The 14,771-nt window shown below is 38.7% G+C and overlaps 1 protein-coding gene across 2 annotated transcripts; it reads left to right on the forward strand.

Moving 5' to 3' along the window:
• The first annotated feature begins 8,060 nt into the window (after window positions 1-8,060).
• On the forward strand, window positions 8,061-14,131 carry LOC104449429 (caffeoylshikimate esterase). Of its 2 annotated transcripts, XM_039315750.1 has the most exons (9): window positions 8,061-8,197; window positions 8,273-8,770; window positions 9,751-9,780; window positions 10,332-10,458; window positions 10,550-10,696; window positions 12,106-12,236; window positions 12,321-12,458; window positions 12,701-12,799; window positions 13,709-14,131. In XM_039315750.1, exons 2-9 carry the CDS (start codon window positions 8,627-8,629, stop codon window positions 13,931-13,933), a joined length of 1,041 nt encoding a protein of 346 aa, XP_039171684.1. In that variant the 5' UTR covers window positions 8,061-8,197; window positions 8,273-8,626; the 3' UTR covers window positions 13,934-14,131. The 2 variants fall into 2 exon arrangements, with proteins under 2 accessions (XP_039171684.1, XP_010061885.2); XM_010063583.3 differs by lacking the exon at window positions 8,061-8,197 and having other exon boundaries at window positions 8,265-8,770.
• The last annotated feature ends 640 nt before the right edge of the window (window positions 14,132-14,771 follow it).

Genomic DNA, 14,771 nt, shown 5'->3' on the forward strand with positions numbered 1-14,771 from the left:
CGAAATAAAAAGTAGAAAAACGTATTTCTTATTCCTGGGAATAATTCCGAGAAACATTTCTTCTTCTTTTTCTCCTTTTTCTTCTTCTTTTTATTATTCTTTTTCTTTGGCCAAAAAAGAGAGCAATGCGTCGAGGCCTCGGCCATGTTTAAAGCAAAAAAATGAAAGCACTTAAACAACCTCACCTTTTTCTTCTTCTTTTTTATTGTGGTTGGGCAAGGCCAACGACCGGCCAAAAGGAAGAAAGAAAGAAAGAAAAGAAAAATAAAATAAAAATATTTAAAAATTAAAAGAATATATATATATGTGTGTGTGTGTGTTGTGTGTGTGTGTGTGTTTCTGTTCTTTTTCTATTTCAGAAACATAAATTTTGTACAGTTACCAAACGTGTTATTTTATTCAAAAATTGTTTCCTGGAAGCAAAATTGTGCATATGCCCTTGTCAAAAAGGAAATTTTAAAAATCACACCATGAGGGAAACAGGGGGAAGGAGATAATTTAAAATCTAAAAATAGCACTTAGGATTATATGCCATAGAAAATTTGTATGAAAATGAAACTACCGCAATATAAATTTTAAGTACATAACAAGGAAAGTAGAGCGGAAAAGGTAAAAGAAATTGGGGTGTTTTTTTTTTTTCCACCCTTTCAACATGGAAGGGAGAGATGGGAAGTTTGAATCCCGACTTTTTCAAAGAGTTGGGGTGAGAATGATTTAATTTCAAATGTGGGTTTTGACTCCTACGCCCTACAAAGAGGTAAGTAAACCAGAATCTGAAAATGAGAGTTAGAGCAGGAGGAGAATATGACCGATAAAAAAAGAAAGAAAAAGAAATCGGGGTTGAAAGTAACAAAAATAGCACTACTTGTGCACATATACGGAAATAAAGATATGCAATTTTCCCTTTTCCGACAACCTTTACTTTTTGGTTCTTTACCTACGTAGTACTGCTGTATCTTAAAAATCGCACCATGAGGGAAAAGAAGGGAAGTGAGATGATTTAAAATCTAAAATTACCGCTTTGGATTATATACCATAGAAAATTTGTATGAAACCGAAACTGCCGCAATGAAATTATATATAATAGATATAATTTTAGTCAATCTACATGATGTTTCGGAGCACGCTTTCAAAGATTCTGGAGGCTTAGAATGGTAAAAAGGATCTTTGAAGAGTCGCACGGTCTGAATTAGTAAAATTCCACACAAAACAAAAATCACAAGGGGCGAAAAGTATCTTACTGATTATTTTATTTTATTATATACAATAAAAAAAAGGGCAAATTGAGATAAGATAATATATTTAAGTCGGGGAAAACGAGGGACGGCGTATTAACATCCCAAGTTGAACAGGAGGTCGGCAATCGGAGCCTTTGACTTGGACCAAACACGTCACGTCGAGTGCGACGGACGGAGCCACTTAAGCACGTTCGGACAGACCGGGTCCGCTCCCTCACTCGCTTTCGAAGCTGGCTTCCAACACATCCCCCCAAGTTTCAACTTTGACATTTCCTCGAAATTGACAATTGGGACATCTAACCATGAAATAAATAAATAAAAAAATAGTAAATTTGGATCTGGTGTCGTGATCATATCTTGTTCGCTCGTGATACTTTAACAGCGTAATTTGCAATTACGGAAGGAACAAGTATACGTGACGATTTCAGACGGGGCACGTTACTTTGAAGGATGGAAATGGAAACGAAAATTTGTTTGATAACGATTACTTGAGAATTGATGATCGCTGGATATTAATACTCTCTTACCATGCATTAAAAATAGTAACACTGGATATATTTGACGAAACATTGAGCGTCTATTTGATAATTTCTAACACGTGGTATATTTTTGTTTAAATAAAAAATTGGAGTGGACTTGCTTTGTAAAAAAATTAAAAAACAAAAATAACAACAGCATCAAGAGTTGTATCATGGAACGATGATTATCATGCAAGCATCTCGACAACATGCTTGCTATCATTATGATTTTCCGGAGCATTTTATTACCTTCCTCACCTACTAAACAGTTAAAATAATTAACTCATTTAAACAGTCGTATGATAAAATCTCATAGTTCTAACTCAATAAATACTTCTTCTTTACTTACTCGGTTAGGGCTCTCTCTCTCTCTCTCTCTACTTGGTTGAATCTTTAGAGTCAATATTAGAATAGACTTAATCTCATTAAATGTTGAATTTTTTAAAAACATGCGTCATTGACAGAATTTTATGTTGATACGTTCTTATTCATTTTGCGTGGAAAACCAAATCTTCGTCGGTCAGTAAGTCATTTAACAATAACATGAAGTGATTAGAACAACTATTGCGGAGATAGCAACGCTAGGTATGTTTGATAACACATCACGTACTGATAGCAACACTAAATATGTTTGATAACACGTCATGCACTAAGAAAGTAAACCCTTTGGCATCAAGAGTTATTACGTGTGTTCGATAATCTCTAACTACAAATAACTTCATAAATTGTTTAATCAAAAGTTAGAGTTGACTTTTTTCGTAAAATCAAAAGAACAAGATCAAAAAGTCTGGCGATAATACGTGTGAAATTCATAATACATTTAGTTTCTCAACAAACATGGAATTGCGAGTAATGTTGGAGGATTTGGACAACATGCTTGATATAACATTTTATTACCTTCCTCACTTACTGCATCAAGCGACTTGATTATTTACAATAAAGAGGATCGACTTACTCACACAATCTGTTACATGATAAAATGTTCAACAAAAACTAAAATATCATGATAATATGTGTACATTACCCAATAAATTTAGTTACTCAACAAACATGGAATAGCGAGTATTATTGGAGGATTTGGATGATAGACTTCCTATAACATTTTATTACCTTCCTTTCTTACCGCATCAAATGACTTGATTATTCATAAGAAAGATGATCGAAATATTTACGTAATTTATTACATGATAAAATGTTTAATTGGAACTAAAATCTCATCGGTTATATAGTGAAAACCTTCCAACAATTTTCATTAATCAATATTCAACAAAGAGACTTAACGAAATCATTATATTTCTTTTGAAAAGGCGAAGGCGCAACGAAGATATTCGTATTTTCAGGTTGGAGTACGATCTAATTTTGATGAATTAAAAGGTGGGTCCACGCCAGATGGATGGTCAATCGCAGGCGACGAGCGGGAACGGGCCGCACCAGATCACGTCCATCTGTCCGGACGGGGCAACATCCGTAATTGACGCTGACGCTCCACCCCCACCACCTCCGCAAAGGCAACGTGCAAGGAAACCCAACATCGGGTGGGCCCCACCCCACCGATCTGGGCGGTGATCGCGACACGTGTCCACACGATCTGGGGCTCCACTTCCGGGCAGCATTACAAGGGAGGACCAATGGGGATGCGGGAAGAGGCAGGACATGTGCACCTCGTTTTTTGGGATGGCCGAGGAAGAAAGGCGGCTTCGTTGGACTCTTGCAAACGCCAGATGCCCTATGGCTATTAGTCGCCTCACGATTAAAGAAAAAAATATCTCCAATATGATAATGCTAGTTACGTCCGTTTGTTACTTTCGATAAAATAAATTTTATTTTTTCAAAAAAAATATTTATAAAAACGTAGCCAGATGCCGTGAATTGAATGAGGTAGATTTAATTAGATCGGGAACAAAAATAGCACATTTAATTTGTTAGATTGATGAACTGATTAGTGCAGTCATTTTTCTCGTTACTAATTAATTGAGAGACTCGTTTCATGATTCATCTATTCACTTGATATATAAATGTAGCATATCAATTTCATCATACTAACTTTACTCTGATGTGATTGAAACTATTATCTTGCACACAAATGGGTTTTTGTTCATATTTACATCTTGATTCTTATCAAAGGTTTTTGTGTCAAAACAATTATATTCATTACTTCAAGGATATTGAAAAGTAAAGCCAACTTTAGAAAATAAGGACGATCAATTGAGTAACAACAAAATTAAGCATACACTCATTCCACAAGAACGAATTTATAATCGGTGACTGATTACTGAATATCATGTTTCTCTTAATAATGAATACATTAATAACTATAACATTGCCAGTCGGCGATGCTCACCAAGGTTCAGCTTTCTCTCCACCATCATCTTACAGAGCAACCAAAATAGCACGAACAATTACAAATCTAACATATGAATGAGCAAATCTTCATGATTGAATGAAACATTAAAGCTCTTACAGTTATCATTGAAACTGAATGTAGAGAATCCATACATGAATAGAGTGGAGGGGTACCAATCCCCAAAATTATATTTATTTAATTTCCATATCTAGATTCGGAGATTATAACACATAGATCTTGACACGAAAGAGTTCAAAACTCTCAAATCAAGAACTAAATTGGGAGAAGAGACCTCTCGAGTCTAGATTGAGAGAAAAGAAAAAGCAAGAAAAGAACAATAAAATGAAAACAAAAACAACAAAAGAGGAAGGGGAGGACTAACTCGAATTCTCACCCATAGTTGAAGGTTGAAAAAGACGATGAAGAGAGAGAGAGAGAGAGAGAGAGGACTTTTTGGTTAATTCTCACCAAGGTCGATGTACGAAAATTCGGTAAAAATTCAATATCCAATGGTTTTAGCATGAAAAGTCTTTTTTAGACACTGACCAGAGCCTATAATATATTTCCGTTGATACAATTTGGCATTTAAGCCAAAATGATAAACAAAAGAAATACGGACAAGACAAGATTTGTTTGGCGAATCAAATATGAGATCCAAGCTAAGTCATTCCCAAAATTCACGTGGCCGTCCATTTGACCACGGGTTGAATTTAGTAACCGAACAAATCGCCACCAATGACGCAATAGATGGAGCTAGTAAAAGCCATTTTCTCCCTTAAACGCTTGATGTCTAATGCAATTCTACGAAAGATTGCACTATGAATCGTAGAGATTCCTTATAAAAAATTTATAAATCTCGATTCATGAAGTTGCCTAACATGTATTTGTTAGGCCATGGAGGTTTGATTGTCACTTTAAGTAATATTCGGATATTTATGACGTCAAAATTGACTGGGGCTTCAGATTGCATCGCTGTCGTTTGTTGTTGTGGGGGAATCTGATCCGTAGACAGACCAATGATCTGATCTTGTGGACGTCAATGATTTCACGTGGAAGACATTGTTTGGTTGGCAAAAGAATACGATGCTTTCATTTTCCTTTGAAGGACGAGATTCCTATGAAGGACGAGACGGGGCTCCTTTCTATTATTTCTGTTTTTCACTATTTTCATTTCTAAGAAGAATTTCAATTTTCTTTATTAAAGATGCTTCTGGAAAGTATTATATTGAATTATCACAGATCGCTAAATTATAAGGTTTATACATTTCTTTTATACATGTGGTATCTATCCACTTATTAGTTTTTAAGCATTTGGATTAGATATTCTACCATAATTCCTACATTTCTAGCCCTTTTCTTAGACCAAAGTTCATCATACACATGAAGTGAAGTGTAATTAAGTATTCATATAATAATTTAAGTGTAGTAGTAGAATCAATGTCACGAAATTTTTTTCGTGTTATGTGCAATCACCATTTTGATATAAATGAAAATTAAGAATCTTCATAAAGTGTTTTGAATGTATTCATTAGTGTTATGTCCACTATGGCATATTTACCAAACCTCTCCCATGTCCCTCTAAACATCTTTTCTTCTCCAACCTGATAGGATCTTCTGAAAAAATACAGTTTAGCTAGATAGAAATGTAATCATCCTAGCATTCTTGAATGTTTCTATGCTGTGAACTAAATATCTAGGTAGTTTGCAATTAAGAGGCAAGCCCTACAGGGACTGAACAAAAGTTCACCTACTGTGGTATAACATATTTGCTACATGCTAACCTAGTTTTCCTTGATTCTAAGTATAGATCCCTTTATTGGTATTAGAGCAATAATAATAATAAAAAGCCAAATTCGTACTAATGTGACACATTTACCTCAAACTTGTATCATCGCAACACATTTATCTTGAGTTTTTTCTTATACGCGAGTACAAATTTAGGATTTTTGGTGTAACTATCTTGCAGGGATATAAGTTTTGGATTTCCTATATCACAAAAAAATCTTTAACTAAATGTGTTACACTAGTATAAGTCTAAGGTGTTTTCTATCACAATATAGTATAATATAAAAGTGTCATAGTGAGAGCATAGTTTAAGATTCTTTGGGGCTTTGTTTCTATTCCTTCAGAAAACCTAGGTTTTTCCTTTTGTACATTGAAAGCTTTTTTGAGAGCATATGAAGTGATAGATTCACTTATTATCTATTGTGATTAGCACAAGTTGCTTGAATGGAGAGCATCCAAAATTCTAATGGATAGGTTGAACAACAATTCTGGCTTAAAAAGCAAAATAAAAGAGTGTCCAACAAGATGTTGGCCAAAAGAATTTACTCTTTTCATCATAGTCTGGGTTCAAGTTGAGAGAAAAATTCTAAATTCCATTGTACTGATGAGGGTAGCATAGATCGTTAGAGAGATGGACTAGTTGAGGTCCTCAATATTTAGGGTGCATTTATTTAGGGAAAAACTTCATAAAAAAGAAAATTGCTTTTAGAGAAATTAGTTTTAGGAAAATGGTTGGCTTCTCTTTGTTTGGTGAATCCATTTGGAAAATGATTTCAATATCATGACTTTATCTCAAACAATTTTTTTTTTTTTTTTTATAAATATATTTGCTTTTTATTTTATTTTCTTTCTTTCTCCTTCTTCCTCCTCCGCTAGTCACCAAACCTTGACGGCAAAAGTGATAGGCCATTGGCACCATTGCTAAGGCTTGATCTAGGCCAACCTAGCCGGCCTTGAGCAAGGTTAAACCTCTAGGGATTTGACGAGACTCCCGGCGAGATTGACTAAGGCCAACTAGTTCAAGCCTCGGTCAAGGTTTGGTGACTAGCAAAGGAGGAAGAAGGAAAAGAAAAAATAAAAAAAGTAAAAAAAAAAAAATTGGATTTTATATAAAGAAAAAAGTTAAATATTCAAAAATTGAGAGGAACGATTCTGGAAAGTGTTTTCACTTTCTTAGATTTATGAATGTACTTTCGTAATTTATGCATGTGTATTTTCCTTAGTCGAAAAGTGTTTCTAATTTATTTTTTTTGGTCAAAAAGTGTTTCTAATTTATTTTTTTTGGTCAAAAAGTGTTTCTAGTTGACTAATTAGCAAACCAAATGGGTAAAAATTTTGGAAAACTAATTTAGGGAAGACACTCTCTCAAAGAGACGCAACTCTTGATGCGAATGCTGGGCAAATCTTAAGAAAGAAGTAAAAAAGAAATATTAAAACGAAGGTGAATTCCCCTCCTCCTCCTCCTCCTCCTCTATTTGGCTAAACGACGTCACTTTAGGCAACATCGGTCCATGGACACACAGTCGTAAAGGATCTTGCCTGACTTGTGCATCAGCAAGTATCCCATACAACATAACATAAACTGACTCGTGCAGGCTCTTGCGAAACACAAGCGAGGTCGTTCAACCCCCATTCAAACAATAGTCCGGCTCGGAGAAAGATCGAACTCAGGGTTCGGCTGTAACGACATTGATTTCACTACTACAGTTAAAATTATAATTTCTATCAACCGATCTTCTACACAATAAGCTTTCGCTTGCTTCTTGTGATTCGAATAAAACAATCATTTGCATCCCGTAATTCCACAAAAAAAAAAAAAATCTCGTCTTTCCCCTCCTTCCACCTCTAACAATGGGCAATGGAACAACCATTGGCGATCTCCACAACTTCAGCGACTACATCCCCGGTGATCCCAGCGTCACTGACCCGATAGCGGTACTTCAGACGACGGCATTGGCGGCGGTGGTGGCGGGGCAGGGCAAGGCGGGATAGCGGAGAGATTTCACAGAGTGGCTGGACATCCGGGGCAAACTAAACAAAGTGAATTATTGCCCTTCCACTCAATTCAAATCAACAGTAGAGCGCACTCTACGAAATGGAGTGCTATCATCTTCCTTTCCAATGCCTTGCTTGCAACCACCACTCTATGAAATGGACCGCAAAGGGAGGGGGAAGGGAACCACCACCCACCACTCTTCTTCTCTCCTCTCGTTTGGAGGTTTCGAACGTGCCCAAATGGGAAGCGGACGTGTCCAACTTCGACACCCATCGCTGGGAACAAAACCAATCCCGCTCCAGACCAGAGAAAAAAGGTAAACTTTCCAGCACGGTAATGCTATGGACGCTCAATTCGGGAATATAATCTCTTCATTTTTAATGGACCCAAGACGAAAAGGAAAACGCAGAGCCACGCAGACCCAAGATTCCGCTGAGTCCCCATCGCCCACCATCTGGAAGCCGCGAAGATTTCTCGTAGACTCTCTGGCTCCTTCGTCCCACTTTCTCTCCCCTCTCTTTCGTCATCTCTGACTCTGACCCAACAAAATTCTTATTCAAATTCCACACGGCCTCGATGCCCGTGATGTAAAAACTTGCAGGCGCCGCCACCCTCACAAGGGTAACCCCTGCTTTTTCCGCGCTGACCGTTGATCGCCTCTTCTCTCGCTTCCGTGGCGAAAAAGGTGAAGCCTTTCGAGGGGGAGGAGTAGAGGTGAGGGAGAGAGGGAGTGGGCAGAGCGGCGATGGGGAAGCCGGTGAGGTTCGAGGAGGTGGGGCCGGAGGTGCGGAAGATTCTGGACGCGCACATGGACGAGGCGCCGGCGAGGAGGCGAGCCCGCGACGCCTTTAAGGATGTCCAGCTCGGGATCGATCACATTCTCTTCAAGGTAAGCGCTGCCTCTGTTGTTGTCGGCGTTGTTTTTTGTGATGTCGGGATTCAGATAATGTCCGTGCCTTGTTGCTTTCTCGCATTTATTGGGCGATCGCAGAGTTAGGTGCTCCGGCATTGATTGATGTTTCGGATGTTTTTTTTTCTCGACGTCGGATGTTTTCATACGTGGTAATCGAATTTCCCATCACAAATTACCGTTTCTTCTTGGTGAAGGACAGGAAAAAATGGTACGGTAATATGGAGAATTTACTAATCCAATGATGCTAGGCATGGAATCCTGAGAAAAATTGTTTCTTTTCTATCTGTTTTGTTAGTTGCTTCCAAGAATTCAAGGTCATCCGTATCGGCCTCACGTTTGCGTCTAATTCTGAGAAAGATTCTTTCTTTTCTATCTGTTTTGTTAGTTGCTTCCAAGAATTCAAGGTCATCCGTATTGGCCTCATGTTTGCGTCTGTTCTGTACTTTGTTGCATTGACCAAACATAAACTTAGCAAAGCAACCCAACCACGGGCGAACCCTCTTGTTGCTAAAAGTATCTTAAGCGGGGTCCTGGCCAGCCTCTCCCGAGGTTTACGTTTAAGTAGTGGCTTGCGACGAGGCCCAACGGTACTACTGAGCACCGGAGGGTCGTGTGATCCCTGAAGGTGATCTTTGGCAGTTCCTCAGTCACCAAAAAAAAAAAAAAAAAAAAAAACTTAGCAAAGCATGCTACCCACATTAATTTGTCTTACGGTCCCCTGCCTTTGACTGAACTTAAGAGCACTTGCTGTTTATCTTAGTCGGCGTTGGGTGAGACTGCTGTGAACTTGCTGTTCCCTGGGACTCTTGTTTGGGATTACTATTATCATTATGTTGCCATGTTTTGTTCACTCTTTTATTTGTCACGCAATTTTCCACTACTACCGATGTTGTAATTACAGAGTCGAGTTATTGATCAGGGGACAGCTGATTTATTTGTGTTTTCTCTTGTTGCAGACACCAGACGAAGGGTTGAAAATAGAGGAGGTAATAATAAACCTTATGGCCTATATTTGGTACTCCAGTTACCTATTGGGAGGCCTTCATCTGCTTGAGGATACTCATTGCAAAACTTAAGCACTCACTGGTTCTCAGGGCCATCTTTCTTTGGTGTGGCTCCCATTATTCATTGGAGCAACCTATTGCATATACCCATCCAAGCCTATTGATTAATGTGTATCTTGTTATGCAAATGAAGAAGTGGTTTATCAGTTTGGTCCCACACTGAAATGCGACATCGATCTTCTTATGGTGCTATTGCTAGTTGAACTTAATTTGCAGAGACTCTATTTAAAGACACAAAACACACCTTAATGTATGTGCAACTACACACAGAGTGCCATCAAGAAATATAGGACTGAGTAAAAGGGCAGACTTCTTCTTTTTACTTTTTGGCCATTTTAATTATTAGCAGAAGTGGCTCAGTTAAGGAGTTGTCTGATAGGGGCTCTTCATGTTGCTTTTTATCCCCAAAGAAAGTTGTCTTTTGGACATATCTCAGCACAAGGAAGTTAATCAGTTCATGTTCTTTGATTCAGAAATACGAGGTGAATTCCAGAGGAGTGGAGATCTTCACAAAAAGTTGGCTTCCAGGCACATCTCAGCTCAAAGCAGTTGTTTGCTATTGCCATGGTTATGGAGACACCTGCACTTTTTTCTTTGAAGGCATGTATTTCCTGTACAGTGGAAGCAATCAACTTTGTCTGATGACTCCTCTGATACATGCAAATAAAATAGTCAATACACTTTTTTGCAGGAATTGCGAGGAAATTGGCATCAGAAGGATATGGTGTATTTGCCATGGATTACCCTGGATTTGGCCTTTCAGAAGGTCTTCACTGCTACATTCCAAGCTTTGACAGGATAGTTGATGATGTAATTGAACATTTCTCCAAAGTTAAAGGTAAGATAACAAGCCTCATTAAGTAGTTGCAACATTTAGGTGCTTTGTTTAGAAGATAGATGATGAAAGCATAGTGCCGGCCAGATTTTTTCAGGGTGAAGCAGACGTGTGAATATCACTTTTAAATATGAAAAAATTCTCAAAGTAGTCTTGACATGGTGTTCCAAGACATCCTGGAGGTTGATTGGTGCCTCTGGACAGAACGCAATGCCGATTTAGGAAGTCATGGAATAAAAAAGATCATTTTCTTTGTGGTAGCAAGTAGGTGAGTCTGGGTCATGTTGTGAAGGAACTTTGACCACTAGATGGTACCGCCAGAATTTCAGAGCTCATGAGGAAGCAAGTAGGTGAGTTTGGGTCATGTTGTGAAGGAACTTTGACTACTAGATGGTACCATGAGAATTTCTGAGCTCATGAGGAATAAAAAAATTGTTTGGGCCTCTAAGTGGAGTGACACTCTTGGTTCTTGATGAATAGTTTCGGCTGAAGATAGCCTTATCTGGATTGTCAACTCCATGAATTCCGAGCACCCTATTGCCCTTCGGTGTACATGAAAGAGCTGGTGAAAGGCAACATATCTGCATATGACTGGGTTGTCCCTTATACGCTGTAGTCGTGGACTGACAAACGGCATGATCGTAATAAATGATCTGGATGATCTTATTCATCATTCGGTGAAGCATCATACTAGGTTACCCATGGTTCTTTTTGAATTGTTCTTTCTCAATTACAATCACAGCCATCGTGTCCCTGAGGTTTTCTAGGAAATATTTTGGTGGAGAAATCACTTGTCAAATGACTTCGATGTTGCCTCTTGCTGTGTTGCAATTGATGAGAGGAAATTATTTAGCTATTTTATCACAGAAAATAATTGCTGGGCAGAATTGCATTCAAAATGATTCTTCACTTTGATGAGCCGAAGCTGGTGTTCCTTAAGCTCTATGACACTTTTCCCTTGTAATTTGGAGACAAAAATGCTGTCCGATTCATTTGTAGTTGCATTTCATCCTGTTGAAATGCTCCCTTCCCCATCAAAATAAGCTGTAAAATGCTCTTGAAGAAACTTTAATTGATTTAGGTTTATAGACTAATGAATAATAAAGATGCACAGCACTTGATTTTAGTTCCTTGAAGTTCGAGATTTTTCTGTCCATGGATCGTGAGATGTATTCATTAGCCATAAAGGAGGTTCATTGTGCATTCCTATGATATTTTTACCTAAAAGGAATCCTGAACATTTTCTATATTTCTTGTCACACTGGTGGTGATGGTTTCATAAAGGAAACATCCCTTTGCGAGGTATGGAATACATGCATGGGTTTCTTATCATCATTGTGCTTCTAAAAGTATCACTGAAATGCATATTTATGGCAACCTAATCTCACTATGCATGATCAAATTCCTTGCAGCGAACCCAGATTACCGTACTCTTCCAAGCTTCCTCTTTGGGCAGTCTATGGGTGGGGCTGTTGTCCTGAAGGTGCACTTAAAACAGCCTAATGCCTGGGATGGGGCTGTTCTTGTTGCACCCATGTGCAAAGTATGTCTCTCAAGTCAGTCTTATGTCAATGTTGTTTTTTGGCTCTGGCGTTTAATGGGTAGTTAATGAAAGTCAGTTGTCTAGATTGCAGATGATATTGTCCCTCCGTGGCTAGTCACTCAGATCCTAATTGGTGTAGCCAAGTTTCTACCAAAGCAGAAGTTAGTTCCAGAGAAGGATTTAGCTGAAGCAGCTTTTAGGGAACCAAAGAAGAGAGAACAGGTTTGTTTCTATGCAAGCATTTCTTGGATGCAAGAATTGTTCTCTGAAGATACAGATTCCTAGTTAAAAGGGATGCTTAAAACTTTTATGCTGTGATGATGTTTCTATTCGGTCCTTCAAATGCCTTGAGCTCCACCAGCCCTCCTGCTTGTGACATTTTTATCTTGCATATTTGTTTCTGCATCAAAACGTAACGCAGTTTAACAAGTAGCTATGCAATATGATTATTTCTCCTATTGCAGACTGCCTATAATGTCATTGCCTACAGACACAAACCACGCCTAGGGACTGCTTTAGAGATGCTAAGGACTACCCAAGACATAGAGCGCCGGTTGCAAGAGGTATCTCCATGCCATGAATCCTAATTGATTCAGTCATTTAAATCAGATGCATCATGTATCTGTGAAACTTAGGGCTTCCCAAGAAGCATGTATTGGGTCATTTCCTCAACCTCTGTTGGACGGAATACACCTTTATATGTCTAGTTCCTAGTTATATTCTCCAGGATCTCTGAAACTATAAGTTACACACTTGAGGATACTCTGAATATGTGACACTTCTGTGAAGACATCTTATTAAATACTTGACGACGTTTGGGTGGTACTTTTACTGATCTCGATCTTGTAAAACTTGAGGAAATATCTACTTGAAGAAAAATCTTTTCAGTATATATTACATGAAAGTTTGAAGGTTTTTTTTCTGACTTAATCTAACAGGAAGAAATTGAGACAACAATTAGCTTTTCTGGAGTGAAGTCATCACTGTTAACAGTCAATCTCTGTGCTTGTTTTAGTATCTGACATGCATCTTGATCCTTTCATGTGTATTGAAATAGAATAAATCGTATAACTTGAGTTCGCATTCTAGTTTTTCTTGATCTTCATACTTAAGCAACAGTTTGATTTATATACAGTGATAGATGCTATGGCATTGACATGAACACGCTTTTCTGATGACTCCAGTATAGCGGGATTTTCAGCTGCTTGTGGCTTTTCTGTTATAATGACTATCGTCCATTGAACTAGTGTATAAAAACTTGTTCTGCATGATGGCAGTGGTGTTTAAGTTGTATCCTGTGAGTACTGATTTTTTCTTGGTTTTCATGAACAAGTGCGGTCCTGCTTTTATTTCGGCTCTTAATATAACATTTATAGGCCTACCAGGTTAAGTTAAGCAATCTGCCTCAGTGTTGGGTTGATTGACCAGAATTTACCGAATTTGACTTGGATTAGCATGCTGGAACCTGCCAGGTCTCGCTTCCGCTGCTGATTCTGCATGGAGAGGCCGATCGAGTAACTGATCCATCGGTGAGCAAGGCCCTGTACGAGAAGGCTAGCAGTAAGGACAAAAAGCTCATCATGTATCCTGATGCTTATCATGCTCTTCTCGAGGGCGAACCTGATGAAACGATTCTTCGTGTTCTCGATGATATCATCTCCTGGCTCGACGAGCACAGCTTGAAAAGTACCCCATGACGACAGACTTGTATGCCATGTAACGATAAATCCACATTGATTCATTGAGGTATCTAATAATATTGTGTCCTGGAGTAAAACTTTGGGTGTCGATGCATCCAACTTCCGCCTTTAGTCCGGGGTTTTGACGACTCTGCACTTGCTAGTTGTACAGTTGATCGTATTGACTGATGAATAAAAAGTGTGTAACTTTGCTAATTGTTTTGAATCAAGCAAAGTAGTCCACAGGAGGATGCACGGCCTTGCATAAGTTGAACGGAAGTATGTACTGTGTATGCAGTAGAACCTTTTTCACAACGAAAGATCAGAAGTTTTTCTCAAAGGCTTTGTGGTTCAAATTTTCCGAAGACACTAGTTGTAAGCGTAACTCTAAATGTGAGCAACCCCAGCCTTTCATGAAGTGAAGAAACTCGGAACGTAGCCCTATGCTGGCGAGCCTCTTGCATTCGTTCCACGGCGACGGGAGATCTCGGCCGTTCAACAGCTCAGTTGAATCCATCCATCGAGTCGCGACAAGATTTTGGCCCTTCAATATAGGATCGCAATTAGCCTAAGAGAAAACTGCGGAAGCGGTCGCTCCCGATGCGCGTGAGCCAAGTTCATGGCCCCATTGGAGAAACGACAAAAAATGAATAATCTTTTCTGGGCAAAGTTAGATTGGAATCCTCCGAAAAGAACACCCAACACTTGGGAATCGTAGGAATCCGTTTAGATGCACCGAATCCCGCGTATCGACACATGGGCGGTCGGAGAGAAGCCAATAAGCAAAGTCAAACAAGAAAGGAAGAAAGAAAACAACCCAAAGGAAGAAAGAAAACAACCCAAAGGCGGTCGGAGA

Source organism: Eucalyptus grandis, chromosome 6, assembly GCF_016545825.1.
Source record: "Eucalyptus grandis isolate ANBG69807.140 chromosome 6, ASM1654582v1, whole genome shotgun sequence".
Classification (NCBI taxonomy): domain Eukaryota; kingdom Viridiplantae; phylum Streptophyta; class Magnoliopsida; order Myrtales; family Myrtaceae; genus Eucalyptus; species Eucalyptus grandis.

Excerpts from the sequence above, each read along its gene's own strand:
- LOC104449429 (XM_039315750.1), top strand. The coding sequence starts at position 8,627 with ATGGGGAAGCCGGTGAGGTTCGAGGAGGTGGGGCCGGAGGTGCGGAAG. Across the intron at positions 10,459-10,549 it reads CTGCACTTTTTTCTTTGAAG|GAATTGCGAGGAAATTGGCA; the intron begins GCATGTATTTCC and ends ACTTTTTTGCAG. Across the intron at positions 12,237-12,320 it reads TTGTTGCACCCATGTGCAAA|ATTGCAGATGATATTGTCCC; the intron begins GTATGTCTCTCA and ends TCAGTTGTCTAG.